Source organism: Podarcis pityusensis, assembly GCF_964106645.2.
Source record: "Podarcis pityusensis genome assembly, chromosome: 6".
NCBI classification, from domain to species: domain Eukaryota; kingdom Metazoa; phylum Chordata; class Lepidosauria; order Squamata; family Lacertidae; genus Podarcis; species Podarcis pityusensis.
The window spans coordinates 65,076,693-65,099,965 of NC_138030.1; the positions used below are offsets into that span (position 1 = coordinate 65,076,693).

The 23,273-nt window shown below is 41.3% G+C and overlaps 1 protein-coding gene across 13 annotated transcripts in view; it reads right to left on the bottom strand.

Moving 5' to 3' along the window:
• Nucleotides 1–23,273, bottom strand: part of LRRIQ3 (leucine rich repeats and IQ motif containing 3) — a 46,223-nt gene that overhangs the window by 20,057 nt on the left and 2,893 nt on the right. For 5 of the 13 annotated variants that reach the window (XR_013987340.1, XR_013987341.1, XR_013987342.1 and 2 more), the window contains exons 1-5: nucleotides 21,927–22,049; nucleotides 16,715–17,015; nucleotides 15,624–15,947; nucleotides 13,236–13,369; nucleotides 3,171–3,324 (exon numbers count right to left, since the gene is read on the bottom strand). Coding sequence is in view for 10 of the 13 variants with exons in the window: in XM_081008985.1 (XP_080865111.1) it covers nucleotides 3,171–3,324; nucleotides 13,236–13,369; nucleotides 15,624–15,947; nucleotides 16,715–16,978 (876 nt within the window). In the remaining 3 variants the exon portion in view is untranslated. Of the gene's footprint in view, nucleotides 1–3,170; nucleotides 3,325–13,235; nucleotides 13,370–15,623; nucleotides 15,948–16,714; nucleotides 17,016–18,752; nucleotides 18,803–20,569; nucleotides 20,594–21,862; nucleotides 22,050–23,037; nucleotides 23,265–23,273 lie in introns of those variants that run through there. The other 8 variants (XM_081008992.1, XM_081008993.1, XM_081008987.1 and 5 more) reach the window with 7 other exon arrangements.

Here is a 23,273-nt window from a genome sequence, read left to right on the forward strand (position 1 = left end):
GTGGCCAAGCTAACCTGGTCCAATAATGTTGGCATTTGTCTTACCAGCTGAAGCCTGTAAAAGCAACTTCTAACCCCCAAGGCTAGTGACAAATCTGGATAAAGGACCACCCTAAAGCTCTGAACTAGCTCCTTCGGAGGAAGTGAAAACCCATTCAGAGCAGGCGACTGATCAATTTCTCTGACACAAGAATCACTCACCCAAAGATCCCAAGGATTCAAATCAGCTTATTTCTCCTCATCCAGCCCACCTCTGCATCCAGACCCAGTCCAGGGCCTGCACAGTCTCTCCTAATCCAGATGTTATACAGAAATAGAGATGAGTGTGGTGACACCTGGCCCCAAAATTCCCGAATGAATGACTTTAAGTAGGTGTTAAACATTGGAAGATAGAATACCACCCTGCAGCACCCCATGACACAACTGTGCAAATTTGATTGTGAGATTTCTACTAGGGCAAGCTTTTAATAAGAGGAAACTGTCTTCCTCAGTAGCTTAGTGCTTAAGGAAAGACGGGGGGTGGGGGGAGCGTGGAGAGAAAATTCCTAACAGAGTTATGGAGAGGCATACTTCTGAATTGTATGCTCACGCAATGATGCCTGCATATTGGAGCCACAGGCCACCATCACACAAAGTGGAAGCAGATGTTGCCCACCCTATCAGAAACCATTTCATGTCAATTTAAAATATATCATTGCAATTCCTAGTGATGGAACAAGCCATTTCTTTTGTTATATCCACTCTAACACAGATTGCTGCCACATTGCTTTAATAATATTTGCTCTTATTTTTTGGATGTAATTTAGACATATCAATGTTGAAATTCGTTCTGCTAGTTTCTCCAAACAGACTGCTAGTATTTGTTTTGAAAAAGCAAATAAAAGGAAAGAATTAAGACTTAAGAAAATAATATAAAACGCTTGTATATGCTTTTTTTTAAAATCGACTTTGTATGATTGCATCTGGTAGTTCAAAACTCTCATTTTGTCTATTTTTTAAAAAATAAATAATTTAAATACAGTATATTTTTTCACTGAGTCCTAATGACTACTCAGCAAACTGCAGTCCACAGACCAGCAAATTCTGCAGAAAACCCTTCACAGAGTATTTAGATTCATTATGCAACATATTTAATCATATCTGAAAAACATGAAATGATCAAGTATATAAGATTAGCTAGAAATGTATATTTCCTTACACCAAAGAATCTTGACGAAAAATGTGAGCAGTATCAGATATGCCTACCTGCAAGACCAGCATTATACTACAAGCTCCACCCACACAACTCGCTTCCTTCAAACATACTAACATTATCCTTGACCTTGGGTTTGATACACAGAGACGGACTTGGGCTTTAATTGCTCACTACAAGTACTGACAAGAAAATCTGGATTTTAATTAAAACTCTTTATTTTCAGATTGGTGAGCTGGCTTTAATGGTGACCTCAACAAGGTGATTCCAACTTCAAGGGATGCAAGACAGGGATATCTGCTAGCCTCCCTCACTTTTTCCCATTCAATTTTCATATAAATAACATTACCCCAAATCTTCAAGGTCCTCAGTGCTTTTCTCCTACAATTCATAGCCACAAGCTTTATGAGACATTTTCTCAGAGACCTTGAATTATTTTGTGAAAAGGAATTCCTCAGCTTGAGTTATGCTGAAACTAAGATGGTTTGTCTGCTAAAAGTTCACACCTACGTAAGTGGAAATAGACTGTATAAATATAGAACAGATTAAGAATTGTAAGTGTCTGAGAATTCAGTTCAATCAGAACTATACCTGGTCAGGGCATTTGGATTCCACAAGGCTCTCGACCCTACAAGTAATCATAGCCATATTTACCTTTACTCGCTTCTGAGGTGGTAACTTGGTACCCCCTGCACTTAAGATTTTGGGGTAAAAGGTAATCCCACAAGCGGTATATGGTACAGAAGTGTGGGATTGAGAAGATGCTGTCAAACTGGTTACCCTTCAAAACTGCTTTCTGGGGTGATTCTTAGGATCCCATTGTCATGGTCAAATTTGTACAGTCATACCTCAGGTTACATCCACTTCATGTTACGTTCTTTCAGGTTACGTCCCATGACGACCCGGAAGTACCGGAAAGGGTTACTTCTGAGTTTCGCCGCTCGCGCATGCACAGACATGCAAAATGATGTCACGCGCATGCGCAGAAGCAGCGAATCGTAACCCGCGTGTGCACAGACGCGCCGCTGCGGGTTACGCTCTTTTCGTGTTGCGAATGGGATTCCGGAACGGATCCCGTTTGCAACCAGAGGTACCGCTGTACTTAATTTGAATCTTCCAGGTTTCCCACTGCCTTGCTTCTGTACTGGTAAAAATAACATTGTATGTGAGATACAATGTTGCCCAAAAAGTGTCATTCGGAGCACATTTCTAATATATCTGTGCAAAGTGTACAGAATTTACAAGTGTAAATTCCTTATAATCAAATATGGACAAATTTCCCAGGGTTCTACTGATTTTCCTTGGATCCACAGAATGATTCTTGCTACTAAATGTAAAATGCAGATTCTCTCCTATAGTTTTTGATAGAGCTGTATGCAACTTATGGCCCTGATGGAGAAGGAAAAGGGTGTCTGTCAGGCCAACCCACACCAGGCCAAGCTGGGTACCATCTGCCCAGCCTGGATCTGGTTACGAATTAGTTCAGGGGGAGGGATAATGCTTAATTAATTGTTTAAAACACCAATTAAACATACAGCAGGCAAGGAGCACGAGGAAAGGAGGCGTTGCCTCTCCTTCTCCCCACTCACAACTAAGGGGGTGCAAGTCTGTGGGTTGCTGCTTTGCAGGTGGCTTTCCGGCAGCAGCAAGATTGATGCCTCCACAATAATCCTGCAGGATGGTGCTTCAGGCAAGGGGCATCAGGCAAGTGGGAAAGTTGGGCATTCTTGGGTTGGGACGATGCAGTTTTTAGCCAGCCTTTCAATGGGGTTTTCCAACATGATGCCTGCCTCTCCTTTTTGCTTGGTGCCTAACAGTCCTGGATCACTCTGGGCCACCCAACACGACCTGCAGCGATCCGTAACTACCTAAGCCTAACTCAGGCAACACCTAAATCCTGCCAAATATGCCCAGTTTGCCTTGGGAAAATCTGATGCACAACCCTAGCTTCCAAATTAATATATAAATAGCACACTTACTGTGATTCCAGGGGCATGCGTTTTGACCTCCGCATGCTGTTCCATCTTAGTCAAAGCTGTCTGCTTCACATCCCTATCAGATCCTAAAGGTGGTAGCTTTAGTCCACCTCTCATGTAACGTTTATATCGCAGAACATCTTGCATAGGAACCAGGCTGTAAGAAACAAAGGTTTGGCAAATTTATTTTAAGGAGGTGAAAACTCAAAGCAAGGTAGTGATGATAACACAGCTCTTACTGTGCCTTAAATCTTTTTAAGTATTTTCCAAAGCATTATTCATGTTGTTGACAAATAAACAGTGTACATCGCATCAAAATGTGACTGACAAAACACTGAGATCAAATTCCTTAATTTTAATTTCATGATCTCATTCCTCCTTCCAGTATTCGAAGTATGCCCCCACAGTCTTTAATGGGGATTTCTCCCAGGTAGGTGTGGATAGGATTGCAATCTCTGTCACTATATATATATCACTGAATTTGCTGAAACTTGTCACAGATACATGTGATATATGTGAACAAAATCTCTGATAAAGCCCTGTAGAGACGCTGAAAAAAGAATAGGAAAAGTGCGGTTAGCTGTCTAAAATTAAAGAAAAGCTGAAAGGATCACTGTATTCAAGCTTAGCTTAAATTTAATGTGGGTTTTCTCCATCAGGAAACAGGCTTTGAGAGTACACATGACTCACAAGAGCACAAAATACTGCTCTACCAAGTTATGATAGCTGAATGCTACTTGCTTGTGAAAGGAAAGAAGATGGAGCCTGTCACCTTCTTCAAACATGCATTTAGTGGTATGAAGAAGGAGGAGACTATAATTATGATTATGCCTGAAGATCTATGGATTGGACTATGCAGTTTTAAAGAAGGAATGGGATGTATATTTCCAAACATATCTCAGCAAAGCACATTTTACTATGATCAGAGAGAATAATAATAATAATAATAATAATAATAATAATAATAATTTATTATTTATACCCCACCCATCTGGCTGGGCTTCCCCGGCCACTCTGGGCGGCTTCCAAAAGAATATTAAAATACTATAATACATCAAACATTAAAAGCTTCCCGAAACAGGGCTGCCTTCAGATGTCTTCTAAAAGCCTGGTAGTTGTTGTTCTCTTTGACATCTGGTGGGAGGGTGTTCCACAGGGAAGGCGCCACTACCGAGAAGGCCCTCTGCCTGGTTCCCTGTAACTTCGCTTCTCACAGTGAGGGAACCGCCAGAAAGCCCTCAGTGCTGGACCTCAGTGTCCGGACAGAATGATAGGGGTGGAGACGCTCCTTCAGATATACTGGACCAAGGCCGTTTAGGGCTTTAAAGGTCAGCACCAACACTTTGAATTGTGCTCGGAAACGTACTGGGAGCCAATGTAGGTCTTTCAAGACCGGTGTTATGTGGTCTCTGCGGCCGCTCCCAGTCACCAGTCTAGCTGCCGCGTTCTGGATTAGTTGTAGTTTCCGGGTCACCTTCAAAGGTAGCCCCACGTAGAGCGCATTGCAGTAATCCAAGCGGGAGATAACCAGAGCATGCACCACTCTGGCGAGGCAGTCCGCAGGCAGATAGGGTCTCAGCCTGCGTACCAGATGGAGCTGGTAAACAGCTGCCCTGGACACAGATTTGACCTGTGCCTCCATGGACAGCTGTGAGTCCAAAATGACTCCCAGGCTGCGCACCTGGTCCTTCAGGGGCACAGTTACCCCATTCAGGACCAGGGAATCCTCCACACCTGCCCGCCTCCTGTCCCCCAAAAACAGTACTTCTGTCTTGTCAGGATTCAACCTCAATCTGTTAGCCGCCATCCAACCTCCAACCGCCTCCAGGCACTCACACAGGACCTTCACTGCCTTCACTGGTTCTGATTTGAAAGAGAGGTAGAGCTGGGTATCATCTGCATACTGATGAACACCCAGCCCAAATCCCCTGATGATCTCTCCCAGCGGCTTCATGTAGATGTTGAAAAGCATGGGGGAGAGGACAGAACCCTGAGGCACTCCACAAGTGAGGGCCCAGGGGTCTGAACACTCATCCCCCACCACCACTTTCTGAACACGGCCCAGGAGGAAGGAGCGGAACCACTGTATAACAGTGCCCCCAGCTCCCAGCCCCTCAAGACGGTCCAGAAGGATGTTATGGTCGATGGTATCAAACGCCGCTGAGAGATCCAGCAGAACTAGGAAACAGCTCTCACCTTTGTCCCTAGCCCGCCGGAGATCATCAACCAGTGCGACCAAGGCAGTTTCAGTCCCATGATGAGGCCTGAATCCCGACTGGAAGGGATCCAAATGGTCCGCTTCTTCCAGCCGTGCCTGGAGTTGTTCAGCAACCACTCGCTCAATCACCTTGCCCAAGAATGGAAGATTTGAGACTGGGCGATAGTTGGCTATCGTGGCCGCATCTAAAGATGGTTTTTTAAGAAGCGGTTTAATAACCGCCTCTTTCAGCGGGTCTGGGAAGGCTCCCTCACGGAGGGAAGCATTCACCACCCCACGAAGCCCATCGCCCAGTCCTTCCCGGCTAGCTTTTATAAGCCAGGATGGGCAAGGATCAAGGAGGCAAGTGGTTGGTTTCACTTGTCCAAGCAGCCTGTCCACATCCTTGGGGGTAACAGATTGGAATTGATCCCACACAACTTGACTAGACAGGACTCTAGCACTCTCCCGCCCCGGCCCTGCTCCCACGGTGGAGTCTACCTCTTCTCGAATCTGAGCGACTTTATCTGCAAAAAACTTTGCAAAGTCATTGCAGGAGATCATGTGGCCGCTACTGGGCCCTGATGGAGCAGGTGGTTCCGCTAAATTGCGAACCACCTGAAAGAGTCTCCTGCTGCTGTTTTCCGCAGATGCAATAGAGGCGGTGAAGAAAGTCTTCTTCGCCGTCGCTATCGCCACTTGGTAGGCTCGACATTGAGCTCTAACCCGTGTCCGGTCAGATTCAGAATGGGTTATCCGCCACCGGCGCTCTAGCCGTCTCAACGATTGTTTCATTGCCCTCAGATCCGTGGAAAACCACGGGGCTGTCCGGACTCCATGCAGTCGGAGAGGGCGCTTTGGAGCCAAACAGTCAATAGCCCTGGTTAACTCCACATTCCAGCGGGCCACCAGGGAATCAGCTGAAAGGCCATCAACACGGGATAAAACATCCCCTACCACTCTCTGGAAACCATTTGGATCCATTAAGTGGCGGGGGCGGACCATCTGAATCGGTCCCGCCTCCCTGCAGAGGGGAAGGGTCACGGAGAAGTCCAGTTGCACCAGGAAGTGATCTGACCATGGCACTTATTTGGTTTCGCTTTTACTTAATGTCAGATCACCAACATCCATAGAGGTGAACACCAGGTCTAAGGCATGCCCGTGGCTATGAGTTGGGCCAGACTTATTCAGGGACAGCCCCATGGAGGCCATGCTTTCCACGAAGTCCCGAGCGGCTCCTTGTAAGGTTGTGTCGGCATGGATGTTAAAGTCCCCTAGGACAACCAAACTAGGTGTCTCCAGGAGGACATCCGTCATGACCTGAAGCAGCTCGGGCAGGGAATCCTTGGTGCAGCGGGGAGGTCGATACACCAATAGGAATCCTGTACTGCCCCTATTGCCCAACTTCCAGAACATGCACTCAGAGAACTGGGTCTTTCCAATAGGACGCCTGGTGCAAACTAATGACTTCCTAAAAATCACTGCAACCCCCCCTCCCCGCCCACAAGGCCTGGGTTGCTGTGCATAAGAGAAACCTGGTGGACAAGCAGCGGCAAGGACGGGCCCATCTGCAGTCTTAATCTGCAGAATAAGAGTGCAGTCTTATGCATGTTTACTCTAAAGTCAGTCTCACTAAATTCAATGGGTCTTATTCTCAAGAAAGGGTGCACTGAATTGCAGGCTGAATTTAAAAAATGCTGCTATTCTCTCCTAACCATATTATATGTGACAATGAAAACATCAGTTCTAACTGTGATTGGAGTACCCTGGGAAAATAATTCGCTGTGATTTACGCTAGACGTGTCAATCAAAATGAAAGGTCCCTACATATCTCTACAAACATCGCCTCTCAAGCTCAAAGCTGGACATTTTGCCAGTCAGATTGGTTTCACTTTATCAGAGAGAAAAAAGATAGCCATGAATTTTCCAGACAGAGAAGACTACAGATTGACTCAGAAACTTATGAAGTCTTGGTGCCTGTGGGGTAGCTCAATTGGTGGAGCATGAGACTCTTAAACTCAAGTAGGGTTGCCTGGTGGGGGTAGGAGCAAAGTTCTCGAGCTTTTTTCAGTTCTGCTCAAAGTTGCTGTGCTTTTCCCCCAGACATTTCAGTGATTTCTGCCCGGACGCTATTTCTGACGGCCGAATCTCCTCTATGTCTGGGAAATTCTGAACACCCTAACTCAAGTTCATGGGTTCAAGCCCTGTGTTGGACAAAAGATTCCTGCATTGCATGGGGTTGGACTAGAAGACCCTTATGGTCCCTTCCAACTCCATGATTTTAAAACAAAAATGGGGTAAATCTTAGGCAAAACAATTTGAAAGTGATCTTCAAAGTTCATGGAGCTGGTCATGGTAATTACTTACCAACTAGAAAGAGTTAAGCATATAATTTTTATAATGTAACATACAGTCCCTTTTAAAAAAGATTGACAAAACATTATCCACCGAGGGCTTCATATTAACATAATAATGAAATTATTTTGAAGACATTGGAGAGGCACTGACATTTTTTAGTATTATATACTAGAGGCTATTAATAACCTGTAAAATGCATAAGCATGAAGGAGAAATATGTAAGGTGTATGCTCTGAACATCTATTAGCAGAATGCAACTATGCTATGATGTGTTTAGGCATTAAGAAGACTTAATCTCTTCCTGAAAAATTATTAAGTCTTTGTAGCACCTTCTTAGCATTTTCTTTCTAGAATACTAAGAAGCTTGTGCATAAAATTCTGAAAAAGCAAGTACACATACAAGTTCTTTTGCAAATGACTTTTATAAGTCCTGTGTCAAATCCAAACTCTACATTTTTATGTTAGCCAGTTAAATCAATGTTCAAACCTTTGAGATTCACTTCTCCTCCAGCCTTCAATATGGGAACAATAATATATGGACAACAATTTACAGGGCTGCTGAAAAGTGTGTGAAGTGTTTTGAACACTCTAAATACTATGTATTGTTATTTATTATAGCTCTCAACTTCATTCTTAGTTAGTTGATATAGAATTGAGTAACTTGAGATGATGCCTGAACTTATTCTGATGGATATCACAGTGTACTGAGAGTCAATTTTCAAATGTCCTTTCCCATCACTTATTTATTTAACCTTAGCCCAAGGGCTAGGGAGTAGTATCAGCAACTTTTACTTAGAGAAGACCCCTGACAGGGTCATAATAATCTAACAACTATACATCTTCTAAGGAGTCCTCTGCAGCCAAGCGCCAATGGACTCAAATGCAACTATTGCTATTCCTGAAAAGCTAGTTTTCACAAATTAGTAGAGTTTATATAAGTATTCCACTATCATATGTGCCAAAAAGATCCAGTTTATAAGAAATTGTTACTTGGATCTTAAAACACTTGTTTTGGTGTATATGCCTGCAAAGCCATTGAAATCTTCCTAACATCCCACTGTTGAAAGACATTCAATTTTGTATTTCTATTAAACTTTTCAACAGCACACAGGTTTTCTGTGGATGCATACCATGGTGCCAATATGTAAAGGCATGCATTTTATGTTTCATTTTCGGTGCACTCTCTCTTCAAAATACATTTGGCTCAGGGAAGACGCATTTTGTAGACTTTTCATTAGTTGAAAAAAAAGGAAAATTGTCACTTCCCCAAAGAAAACTTGACCTGTCTGCCAAAATGATGCAGAGTCTGTCACTCTTCATCAGAGTAACAGCTTGACAAGATTATCTTTAAAGTAGCTTTCACTTTTCATGCCAAATGGTTGTGTGTATCAAAACAAAGATGGCTGTCAATATTCAGTGTTGCTTTAAGCAACAAGATATGTAGATGGATAGCACAAATACATGGACCTCAGGTGTGTTCTGTGTCTCCAAAGAAGAAAAACAAACAAAACTTTAGAACTACAGAGATGCTACAGTGCTAAGGAGTGCTGTCCCACAATAAGACATATTCCACTTTGTCCCCATCACAGATTTTCTAATTCTCCCTTTGTTCTACTGTTTTTCTCTTCCAACCAATCAGTCCTCTTCCATAACTACCACTGCTTCTTCACTTCCTACTACAGGCCAGTTTAAAGGCCCCTAGGGATTATCATAGTCCTACCATTACTTTCCCCTCCTCCTCTGGGGAGGAGTTCCAGCATGCGTCAGTCCTTGCACGTGACTGAAAGTGGGAGGAAAGGAGATTCAAGAGACTGTTCCTACAGAATAGCCTTACAGTGGACTTCATCATTCACTTCCTCGATCAGCCAAGAAACGGCTTCTGAACTGCTCAAATGAGCTACCTGCAGCTCCTGAGCTAGTTGGGCTTTTCAGTCCGTACAAATGACCAGTCAACCCAACGTGGTATGAGAATCATTGATCTAAACTGACAACCTTTCAATTGCTACTCAGCACAAGATGCTGGAATTGATGGAGAGTGTTTTGACAGATGTGGTTTGCCTGCTTGCTGAATGCTTCACAGAACACCATCTGTGTACAAATAATACAAAGGCACAAGTCAGTGCTTTTCATCTTAGAAATTATGATGCTAAGCATGAATTTAACATCATCTGGTGTGGGGTGTAGTGCACCCACGACATGAATGCAGAATACCCTGGAGAATATACTTTCTTTCAGATATCACACTGAAAAGACCAAAGAAAACTTTTAACATCTGAAATATCTCAGTTAGTCATTCACATCACTTAGGCACGTGCATTAACAGCAACAAAGTCCGTGAACTTTTACTATGCATATTGATCCCCATCATGTATACTAATGTACTTCTGCTGCAGCCACTCTAGGTAGCATAATACTTCTAAAAGTTTCACTTCCTGCAGAAGTTTGGGGTGTGTGTTTGCACATACAATGGAAAACACCAAGCATATTAAGAACCTAAGTCTTGTCATGGCAAGCACACGTACAAAGGTGTCCTCAGCTCCAGTTATGTTAGTATTTTGCTGCTCTCTTCCCTGGACATGTTTGTGCAATTTGGCAACTATGCTCACAGAAGCTGAATACTGGATTTAATAAGGTAGCATCAATTCTTAAATTCCTTGATTGAAACATTATGTGAAAAGATTGCAAGTGCACAGTAGTGTGTGTATCATAAAGAGATTAAGCAAGTCATGTTTGAGGGGAGAAATCCCTCAGCCACCTTGAACAGTTAAGTTAGTTACAGTCCACACCATCACAGATTTTAAAGAATATTCTTTGTCTCCCTAGAAATCAAGAGAATTTGCCACCCTGTGAAAAGTGTTCATTTCAAAGAAAATGTAGCCCTGACTGGTCCAACACTAGAATTCTGCTAGTTCACAGCGTTGGCACAAAGTTTACAACGGCAGCAGGGAAAACCAAACGACAATTGTTTTCCAGCTGTTATTAAGGAGCAAAATTTGAGAATAAGAACAAATGCAACCTGTAACAAAAACTTGCAGTGTGGAGTGTTAACTTTTCCAATCAGTCACTATACACTAGCAGTACAGTGGTACCTCGGTTTAAGAACAGTCCTGTTTAAGAACGATTTGGTTTACAAACTCTGCAAAACCGGAAGTAGTGTCCTGGTTTGATAACTCTACGTAACGGAATCCGAATGGTGGAAGGGCACCAGCAGCAGGAGGCCTCATTAGGGAAAGCGCGCCTCGGTTTAAGAACAGCTTCGGTTTAAGAATGAACTTCCGGAACAGATTAAGTTCGTAAACCGAGGTACCACTGTATAAGCTTTTACAGTATGCATTGCTGCAGCTTACACATGTTCAAAATGTGAAATTTTAAAGTGAAATCTATTGCTGTTATTCCACTAGCTGTTGACCCAGTGGAGCCATCAGTTGATGTAAGAGAAGGGGACGCAAATTCAGCCCATTCTTCCTTCTACCTGTGACCCTAAAATCTTTTACAAAGTATTGGGGTACCCTGCAGAACAGCCTGTGATGGGGGGGAGCTGCAATGCGCTCCATACTGCAATATTACAACATCTAATAGGTTCCTTAAAATTCTGTGTGTAGACTACAAGAAAGGAAAAAAGTTAATGCCAGTGACACTTATTTCTGGAATATTATAGAGTGCAGCTATTCAGCTCTGACAAATTTGTCTAAATGATCAATTGTTTCTGTGCATATGTTAATCTACACTTTAGCTGTAGAATGCCACTGTTGATTAATTCTATATTTATTTGCCTTTGATGCCTTGCTATGTGTTTATAATCTGTTTTGCAATGTCCTATATATGTTTCCTCACACCGAATATCACTTTCATGCACACATCTGAATGACAGCGTATTTTTTTAATAATTAGAGGTTATAAAACTGGGAACCACTACAAGCTTGTGATAATTAGATGAAATAAACCCTCCATGATGGGAGAAACATTTTTTCAAAAGCTTTTCATATTCCAAAATTGTCACACAATCCAAGTGTTTGCAATAATGTATGATATTCTTACAACGTTTAGTGACATCATTTAAGCTATTATAGAAGACTGTGAAGGCAATGGCGTGTTAAGTTATCAAATACTGTGCAAATATTTAAGGTTCAATACCATTTTTATTTTCATTCAAGGGGAATAAAGAGTCAGGAGTTTCTGCTGCTTTTGCAACACCACAAAGTTAAAAAACAGAAGGCACAAAATGTTTTAGATTACCTATAGCCTTCTTCTATCCACACAGTTCCAAATAATATAGTGGCCAAACAGAAACTAATGAAATAGAAACTAATGAACAGAAACTTATGTTTCTAGAATATCTACTTCTCACAGGCCCATATAAGAACAGCGTAAATAGTTGGGCCTGATGAACATTTACTGTTCCCAACCCTAATCCTGCGGAAAGCCATCTAATTAGATTTAAATTTGATCCTGACTTGTTTTTAGGAGGTAATTTAATTATTGTTTGATTTTATACCAATGTTATATATTTGATGTTAGCCGCCCTGAGCCCAGTCTCGGCCGTGTAGGGCGGGATACAAATAAAAGTTTATTATTATTATTATTATTATTATTATTATTATTATTATTTAAATGACTTGAAAAATTACTAAAAATTATGTTGTGAGTTTCCATAGATTCCAGCTCCAGAGTCGGTATTCCTATCACAACTAGGAGCCAGAATTTATAAGAACTTACAAGATATAATTGGAACTTAGGCCTATGTAGAAAACAGAGTACCTGCTATGCTCAAGGCAGGCTCAGCATCACATAGGAAGCTCTGTATAAATATAAACACATTTTTTATCCCTACATACACTTACAGCCAAGAACTCTGTACAATATGTCTTTCCCGTCTGCAAAACAAAGATCAGTTTATACAATGAAAGGTCCAGTGTTCAGACCAGAAGCCAAATATCTTAGTACAAAAAGGGGTTAGAATGCTGTCATATACACCAAACGCTTTCCCAGCTCAATGTCACAAACTATATTGGTGCACCAGCAAGAAGACATTACTTCCGTGTTGTAGCAAGAAGACTGCTGCAAATGTTTAGAATCAGAGTGGCAGTGGATTTTTTTTATGGCATAACCTCCACATATACTGGATGAAAAAGTCCAAAAACTATTAAAATTAGTGTATGCTTTGCCATGGGTCTTTTAATAAGAAGTGGATTGCACACTCTTGCTCCCCAAATTACTGAAATAATGCATGACTGAAAAACCACTTGACAGATCAAGGAAGCAGCAACTCTGCCCCTTTAGTTATGAGCCATCTGCTGAACAGTTTCCCCACGTACAACATTTTTAAAATTAAACTGTCCCAACATATAACTACGCCCAAACATCCATTTCGAGAAAGCTTGTAATGTCTGCTATGTTGCATTGCAGACATATTTATTTGTGTACAGTAAGATGGCTGAAAAGTCAGCTTAAATTAGCTACTCTGCCCTGCATGAAAACAGCTCCTGATTAAAACTAAGCAAAAATATACTTACCACAATACTTTTCTAATTAAATATCCTCTTATCCATTTCTGAATAATCATGACTGGCGAATGAAAAGATAGGATGTAATTGATTTTGGAAATTATCTTTTTTACCATTTTCATTTCTTCCTGAAATGTAGTTTCCTACAAACAACAAATAATGAGGATTTTCTTTTTTCTTTTTTAATGATATTTATTAAGAATTTTAAGATTACAAAAAAACAAGGAAAAAAAGAAAAAAAGGAACAGATAACAATTAAACAATACAAATCGATAAAAGTCAAAATCAAAAAACAAAAGCAAAACACATAATACATCAAAATCAAAAAGCAGAAATAAACAAGAAAAAATTTAAAAGCAGATCCAGCATTCTCAAATCCTTAACTGTCATAACCTTATTTCATCGACCTCCTCACACCTCCCTTTTTTGTATTCTAGTTGTTAATTATCTCAGCAAATCCTTTCCATTTTTCATAATATTCTGTTATTAAATTACCTTAATCTATTTTAGCCTTATCTTACCATAAAAAACCCTAGAACTTAAAACTTAACTCTTATTTATACCAATTTCTCATAACCATAGCATATTCTTCCATAGTTCTTTTTAACATTTCTGCTAAAGACAAATAATTTCGTTCCAACATTTTTCTAATACTCATTAATTTTACAAAACATTCCTAAATAGAATTTTTAAAACTTTCTTCCAATCTACATCCAGCGTCTCTTCCTCCTGGTCTCGGGTTTTGTCAGTCCTTTCTATCCCATCCATCTAGCTCATTAACCTGGTAACCTTATGTCCGAGGCCCTTAAGTCTCTTCCATGTCCCTTCCGCAGATCAAATAATGAGGATTTTCTGTAAACATACATTAAAACGTATTTCCCCCCCCCCCAAAAAAAATAAACAAATCATGCACTTTTCTAATTTTATGTTATGGATCAGGCATACTGGCCAACACTTGCCCCCTTAGTTTTCACCAGTAAATATTATATTTCATACCTGATAAGGAACTGTCTTTATTTGAAGCTTGGTAATTGAGCTCCCAAAAGATCATAAATCCCTCTATGATTGGATTGGACAGAAACAGAATTCATCCTTTCTGGAGAATTCTCCACATCACTGCTTTACATTTAATAGTTAGCCAGTGAGGACAAGCATCACATTGCTGCCCCCACCAGCAGGAAAGCAGACCGGGAGCAGGGATAATCATGTGACAGGTGCTGTCAGGACTAAAGCTTCTAAATGTTACAGTAGAATCATAGAATTGTGGAGTTGGAGTCATCTAGTCCAGGCATCCCCAAACCCGGCCCTCCAGATGTTTTGGGGACTACAATTCCCATCATCCCTCACCACTGGTCCTGTTAGCTAGGGATGATGGGAGTTGTAGTCCCAAAACATCTGGAGGGCCGAGTCTGGGGATGCCTGATCTAGTCCAATCCCCTGTAGGGATGCTGTTCTGGGCCCCAGTTTAATAGTCTCCATTTCTATCGGTTCTCTCACTCAGGTTTCTTACTGTGCCATGTGAACCGGGTGTGATTTACGAGGACCAAAGGACCCAGAAAGGGGTCCTAGAAGCAGATCTTACCATTCAAAGTGCATCAGTCCAAGCATATTTCTTTTGTAAACTAAGTGGTTTCAGCCATCCTTGCATTTAACAACTTGCCTGGTATCCACAGGCGACTAGGAATTCCATACAGGTGAGTGAGCATCATTCCTCCTCAACCAGTTGGATTTGTTTCCATTCTGGCTACAGAGGAAGGGAAGACAATTCTCTTGTCTCTGTCCCTTCCCCGCCAGCCTGTTCTGCAGAAGGCATTTCATTTTTGCTAGTCTGAAACGAAGCTAACTTCGTGTATTTCCATGCCAGATGTTAAAGAGGGGGCTCTTTTGAAGCCAGAACCGAGGCACATGCTACTAGCATCTTAGCAGGCTAGTAAAAAGAAAAATGCAGCCTAGTCACATTTTGTAGGCATATTTTCAATGTTGGCTTCAATGAAGGAAGGCAATGTTTTTACATTTGGAACATTTCACTGAGCCAAGGATAGAATCAAAATTGTGTAACTAAACAAAGACATGAATTCTAGTCCTAGCACCTGTGAAACCATTGTTTCTCCCATCTCTAAATGTTGCTGTTAATTCAAAACAGATAAAAATTCAGATGCTTTAAATTTATGAAAACATTCATTATTTTTAGGATTATCTGATGAACAATAATTGTAACTGCAAGCCATGATGATTTGCCACAATAATGAATACTTGCACACAGGGTTCCTGGCAGGCAAAGAACTTGGAATGCTCCATTGTGCTTGCTGGATTTCAGCTAATGGCTACAAATTATGATGACATACTTGAAGCTTACTATTCCTATGAAGGCATGCTTTAAAACAAACAACAACTTACCTTTCCAGAAGTAGGGCAAAAATCAATATAAAAGCTAGGTGTAAAGGGTTTATATTTTTCAGGAAGCCTCCAGTCTTCTATTATTTCCTCATCAGAAATAACATAGTAGTCCAGTGCCTTGAGTGAAAAGATGCTGTTAACAACAATATGCCTATATGCGATTTTCAGGCACAGGGGAGTGTTGAACAAGGTGAGAGCGATCAGATTAGGGCAGAAAGATAACGAATGCACATCTTCCAGTGCTGAAATGCTATTATTATGAAGATACAGAAGTTGCAGTCCTGCCATGTTTACCCAAAACATTGGGCCTGGAAGCTCTTCTATCTGAATCAGCATTGACACACAATTTTGAAAGAAAGGAGAAAAATGTAAATACATTGTGGGAAATGTAGTGTAAGTAACCTGTCAAACCAAAATTGCTTCCTCAGCCAAGGAAGAGAATAAGCCCAGTCAATGATCATCTGCATATTTTTATTTATATATCAAAGACAACACTCCCAGTCCCGAGATGCATGTGTGCTATGATGTGTGACTGGGATTCCCCCATTCACTTCAATAGGAGGGAGCAACGCAGTATCCTTTGGAGCAAGTGAACATGAGAATCTCAACTGAGTGCTTCAAAAGTAAAAGGTAAAATTCCAGCCTTCGGGGGGGAAATGTTGTGGAAAATAAGCAAACACTCAAAGTGGAAACTGGAATAGTTTTCCCACCCGACTCCCACCATCGTGAAAATGCTGACATCATTTTGGGCTCTTAAGATCAACATTTCAGGATATGACTTATAGTTCTTCAGACAGCTAATTTCATACACTAGGTATCGTGAGAAATACAATTTTGGCAATGTTGAAAAGGCCACATTTCTATTGCAATAATGACCAGAAGAAACAGAGGACGCTGGGTCTAGCTCTCTCTCCAGCCCTACCTCTCACAGACAAACAAACACTCTCTATTGTTAGAATAAAAAATACTAAACAGTGGAAGCTCCTGCAGCATAAATTAAGCCTGCATAAAGAATCTACAGGAACAAATACAAAAACTGGCTAGTTTCCCCAAACCATACTTTGTATGTTAATTTTTAAAATTTTGCTCACCTGGTTGTTATGAAGATCCAGTTTAATTAAACTAGTGCAAGACTCAAGTGCATCAATATTCACAATGAAATTTCCAGACAAATCACATATTTTAAGTGAAACACAATACTGCATCTCTTTTAGATTGCATAAATACTGAGTGCGTATCCTGACCATAACGAGATTTCGCAGCTTCTTTGCATCTTTTTGATCGGCGGTTTGCCCATATTGGAGTAGCAGATTTTCAGAAGCAGAGACAAGGTATTTTGCAAATTCCTCCTCCATGGTTGTTGATCTCTTTTACAGTTTATCCATGAGATATCTAAGGGGGGGGGGGAGAGAGATTACACAGGAGGTTACATTTATTCAACTTTCAAAAGAAAAACTTCAAGTACCCTAAGGAAATATCCAGCTGGTTGTGACAATACCCCCTGCTCTATTAAAGAACTAGCAGCGACAGGGAAGGCAGGCGGGAAGAAAGAAATCTAACAGACTATTTGAAAACATGTAAGCAAGTGCAAAATTCGGCTGTTTTTTCCATGTTATCACAATAACAGAAAACACTAAGGAACTGTGTCAATAAAAATGGATAATGTAATGAAAACAAAAACAGTGTACCTATAAGCAGGAAAGCATACAGGCAAACACAATGAATTGTACTGTAGGTCAAAGTGTTTTCTAGAAACAGTGCAAGACCTTTATATTCAGAAAAAAACAATTAGGGACTAGTCATCAACAAGATCTTTTGTTTGTTCAATGAAAGTGTCATTTAAACATTTATTGTTATGATGTTTAACTGAATCTCCAAGTATAGGTTAAGTGAGTGTGTGTGTGTGTGTGTGTGTGTGTGTGTGTGTACAGAGATGTACACACACGTAAACATATATGGAGAAAGAAAGAGTAAAGTGGAATTGGAGTCAACATACAGGCATGCACTACTAATGTGATTTGCTTATGATGTGGCTTATCAGTGAAACCTGCTTGATCAATATGACATGTCCCCTTGTCTCCAGTGCTGCTCCCCATCACCTGACTGTAAAAGTACGTCCTTCCTCCAACTCGGCTGCTACTCAGGGATATCAGCCATTTCCTACAGCATAACTTTGGCCAATGCTAGAAAACCTGCAATATCTACACAGCAAACTAGTAGCTTCTTAAAGCTCAAGATGGCTATTCCGTTTCCTTCAGAGAATACTCTCAACATGCATTAAAAGGTAAATGAGTATGCAACAGAGCCGCAAGTTCAGTAGAAAGCAGCCTGAATTTTCTATTGGGGTTGGAATTGATCAAATCCCTGATCTGGGAAAAGCTGGGGAAAATAAGCTACACTATAGATTGAAATTTAGCTGCTTTTATTATGTATGTTGAAAATAGTAATAAAAAATACTTTTAAAACACTATCTTGTACAATGAGCACCATTACTGAACTGGCTAAGGAATGAAAAACAGATACCTTTACCCTATAATCCAACCTATATTTGTGCCGGCAAAATTCCACTGAGGTCACTGGAGATCTGCCAGAAAACTAATTTATGATTTCTTCAGCCTTAACTGAGCAAGAGATAAATTAAATGAAGCTATATTTTAAATTAATTTTTAGAGATGCACCTCATATAAGTCTGCTTTGTCATGGTTTAAAGAGATGTCAAATTAATATTTACTGGATTAGTGAAGAAATTTCAGAAATATATTACTTTTATTTTTAAAGTAAGGAGACCATCAGCACCTTTAATTTCTGCCCCTTTTTTAAGGGATGGATAAAGTAGTCTTTTTGTTAGGACCAAAACCAGGGTTTCATGTACTTTTTGTGTGATTTCATACAGAGGCTTCTGCCTTATTTTTAAGACTTCTTTTATTGCAGGATTTGTGCATGGTGAGACCATATCAGAGGGCACGACTGCTTCATTTCCTTTCATTTGCACTTTGTACTTTTATAATCCACCGAAGACTAGATTTGATCCAACTCTTAAAATTAAAAAGAAAGAATAGAGCAAAAGTATCTGACAGGAGCCACAACATTATAAAACGAGCAATGATATAGAAAGAGATCTCCACTCACATTTATACATCAAGAAGATCTCGGTGAATATCAAGATTGCCAACGCATCCCTGCAAGGACATTTCACTTGCATCAAATAAAATGAACTCATATGCTCGCATAGCACTTAGTACTGAAAATGCTTGTGGAGACATGAAAATATATAAGCCAGTTTAGCAGAACAAGCAAGCTAGATAGAACGTGGCTCGTGGCTCGTGGCTCATTTTTCCTTTGGCCATTTGTAAAAAAAGAAAGAAAGAATATAACGGAGCCGATTTGCTAGAAAGGAGTCAAACCAACTGACCAATGGCAAATCTGTAAAGGAAGAAATGGTTTAAAAAGCATTTTCAAGAGCCAACATAAGAAGAACCTGCTAGATCAGACCTGTGGTCCATTTAGTGCAGCATCTTGTTCTCTCGGTGTTATGTACTGAAGTTCTCACCCTGGGCCAGCAGGGGGATACTGTAGATAGTTATGCAAATAAGGGATCGAAAGTGACGTTCAGTGATTGGATAGTTTTAGAAAATTGTTACAGTTACGTTGTACTGGAGCTCTATATAAGCAGGCTAACTGAACCCTTCAGTTCAGTTCTGTTCTGGCCTGTGAATAAACAAGAGCTGTTTGAAGAATCTCTGTGTTGTCTGATATGTTCACCCACAACTTAACACTCAGTGGCGACCTAAATACCTATGAGAAGCCTGTCCCCTCTTGTGGTTTCCAGCAAGGGGTGTTCAGAAGCACACTGCTTTCAACAGGGAAGGCAGAACATAGCCATCATGGCTAGTAGCTGTTGAAAGCCTTACCCTCCATGAATTTGTTTAGTCCTCTTTTAAAGCCACCTGTCACTATTCCTAGATGGACAGAGGAAGCAGTCGCCTCCAGGCAACTCAACATTGTTGCTGTTTACAATGCGTGGCCTTCTTCACCACTGTGAATCCTGAAAAAAAACTGGTCCCTGTTTTCTGCCTGACCCATTTCCACTCAGCCTGGGACAGCATAGCTCCTGAAGACATAGGCTGCTCCTGCTGCTGAAGGGGCCTAGAATGCATTTCAAAGTTCAGGGAAATCTTAATATGGATGTTTTTGTTAACTTGCAAATGTGGATGTGAAACACTGCGTTTATGGAATGTAGTTTATATATTTATGGCTGTGTTTGTTTTGATTTGTTGACTGTTCTTGTGAGCTGCTTTGAAATTATTTGGAAAAGGAGCGTGCAAGTAAATGTGATGATTTATCAGTAGCAATAGAGATGACTCCTGCGGACCTTTAAATTCTAGATTTAAACCACTTCTTCCTTTACAGACTTGCCACTGAACCATTAGTTTTTCCAGCCCATCAGGGCTTCCCTCATCACCATGAGCCATATTCTTTGAGAAGTTCCATACCTCCCAGAGGGGGCTATTTCTCCTGCGTTCAGCATCATGTTCCCTCTTTGTTACCCCATCGCTACGACAAGAATAATCTCGTTTGCCATTGTGTTGCATAATGATTGTTTAAAGCAAGAAGAGTATAAGTCTTTAAATAAGCAAACTATGCATTTCAGAGGTGCAAGAAAATACAGTGGTACCTCAGGTTAAGAACTTAATTCGTTCTGGAGGTCTGTTCTTAACCTGAAACTGTTCTTAACCTGAAGCACCACTTTAGCTGATGGGGCCTCCAGCTGCCGCTGCACCGCCACCACGCTATTTCTGTTCTCATCCTGAAGCAAAGTTCTTAACCTGAGGTACTATTTCTGGGTTAGCGGAGTCTGTAACCTGAAGCATATGTAACCTGAAGCGTATGTAACCCTAGGTACCACTGTAATAAAAAACCCGTCACCCTTAGCTGCTACCCCTCACCTATGGAATCACTATTTCATTGTCACTGAACAGAACTTCACACACACACATGGTGGTAAGTTGCAATTCCTGGCTTTTGGGGAGGGAGGGGTGTTGTTGCTGTTAAAATTAGAATATTATTACTAGTAATATTGTCATTATTAGAATTATTTTCTACCCTTCACCAGGGCATGTTACAATAATTTTTTAAAATACAACACTAAAATCAATTAAAACAAATTACAGAATAGGGTAGGTCCTAAAACATATATCTCGAGCGTCAAAGCCCAGGGTAAAGAGGTGAATATGCTGAAAACTGCATAAGAAAATTGCAAGAAGCAATTGCAAGAGTCTACAAAGATCAGCTTGGTTTACTAGCCAAGCCTCTGTCCCTCTTGGTACTAACTTCATCCCCACCTTTGATAAGCAGAGGGCTTGGGGGAGAGACATGTGCAAGAATGAGCATAAGGAACCGTGGAAATGCTCATTGTTTTTCCCCTTCAGGAAGCTTTTCAAGGCATGTTTTTTCTTCCCTGTTTCTATTCCTGTAATGGGGGGGGGGGCGGGATCCCGCATCTACCTTCTGTGATCTCAAAAGCACAAAGGGTTTGAGGAAGTAGCGCCAGGAGAATGCCACCCCTTTCTTTTCTTAGTCAAGCTAGTGGATGAGTGAGAGCCTTTCTGAGTGTCCTGTGGGTCTCTCTTGCCAGAGGGAGGTTAGAAGATGGAAGGGAGGTTAGAAGATGTGACATTGCATTAATATTACGATCATGTGCACAGTCACACACAAGTACAGTTCTTAGCATAAGGAACAATCTTTTGGAAATTTGGATAAAGAAAAGCATTGATCTGGATCATGTACAACATCAAGCCAGGCTTGGGCATAGCAAGCCTCATGATTACATGCTCCCCTATTCTTCTCCCTCTCAGTTTTATTTATTTAGCACACAAATCCACACCTCACACTTTTTTCATTCAATTCCCAGACCAGCTTACAAAATTTGAAAACACAACATTACAAACTAAAAACATACCCTAAACATAAAATACACCAGCCAACAGATCAAATCAAATTAAGAGGCCCGATAAAGTAAAATAAAGATGTATTTGTCTGGCACCAAAATGACATCAAAATATGTGCCGGGAGAATCTCCCCACTGAAAGCATTCCAAAATCTCTTTTCTCCATCTGGCCAGTTAGCTACTTCAACTTCCATGCAAACCATAGTTTGTTGTTAAATTAGAACTAGCAGACTATGGGTTGCACTCGGCTACAGACCAGAACAGTAATGAATCTTAAATGTGATTTCCACACCTAGCTTGGATATAATGACAGACTATGACACCAACTTGCATCAAACCATCGCACTGTATTACACCTGTACCAAGCCCGTATGGGGTTCCAGATGTGCTGTCCTGCCCTTTTCCTCAGACCAAGCCTCTTGCCTGGCTTCTTCTTCTCACCTGCCTGCTTCTCCCTTCAGCACCCAACTGTCACCTTCTCTCAGCATTCCAGGCCACCCTCTCTTCCCTTGAGATCACTGGGAGGGCTGTTATCTCAGTGGCAGGGCATGTTCTTTGCCTGCAAAAGATATCCCCGATTCTTTCGTGGATTTGTTCTTCTTACCTGTCGCATGCATTAATATTAGGACTATGTGGATGCCAATCCCTGTTCCTGAGGGAGAAAAAGCAGGTGGGCAAGGGTGGATGAGGTGGCAGCTTCTTCCACGACCGACCCTCTATACTACACAGCCCAGAGAGAGAGAGAAGTTGTGTTCCGTAGGTCAGGGGTGGACAGATTGTGGTATTTATTTGAGGGATGTTTGGGGTTTATTTAAACTAGAACCACAAGGTCCAACCAAAGCTGGTAGTAAAATAATGACCGATTGGGTGAGAGCACTAATAATAATAATAATAATCTAGAGACTAGACTGATGCAGCCTAGAATAGCATTAGCTTCTTTTGCTGCAACATCACATTGTTGACTCATATTGTGGTCTACTAAGACTCCTAGATCCTGTTAACATATACTGCTGATGAACCAAGTGTCCCCCATCTTATATTGGTGCAGCTAGTTATTCCTGCCTAAGTGTAATACTTAATAATAAATAAGTATTATTTATACCCCACCCATCTGGCTGGGTTTTCCCAGGTTGACTCTGGTTGGCTTCCAGCACATATCAAAGCATTTAATTAATTAATGTTTGGATTTCTAATTCATTTCAATGAGTCTAGTCTGAGTAGGACAAGCATCCGAGGCAACCGTGTGTGTGTGTGTGTGTGTGTGTGTGTGTCTTTCCCAAAGGTGTCTTTCCAGGATATAAAGCGAGGCAGGAAACAGTTAAGCGGGGAGATGTGGAAAGGTGGGAGGGGGCACAGAGAGAGGAGGAGGAGGAGGAGGAGGAGGAGGAGGAGGGAGAAAGAGTCGCCTTGTTAGTTTGTTCGCAACTTCAAAAAGCCCATTACTCAAGAAAAGAAACCCATGAATACCTGAGTGTCGGTGTGTAAGAGATACATAGTGCGTGTCAGCAAAGAGAGAAGGGGCTCTGCGCAGCTCCCAAGTGCTGGTGGGATGGCTCGGCTGGCTTTTCCCTCTCGCTTGCCTCTTGCAGGCAGAATGAAAGGCGCACCCACCGATCCCACTTCCTGCCTCTCCCCCTCCGTTGTTTGCTCGCCTGGCTCCTTCCCGTCCTCTCCCCTGCCTGCCTGCCTCCTCCAGCTGGGAG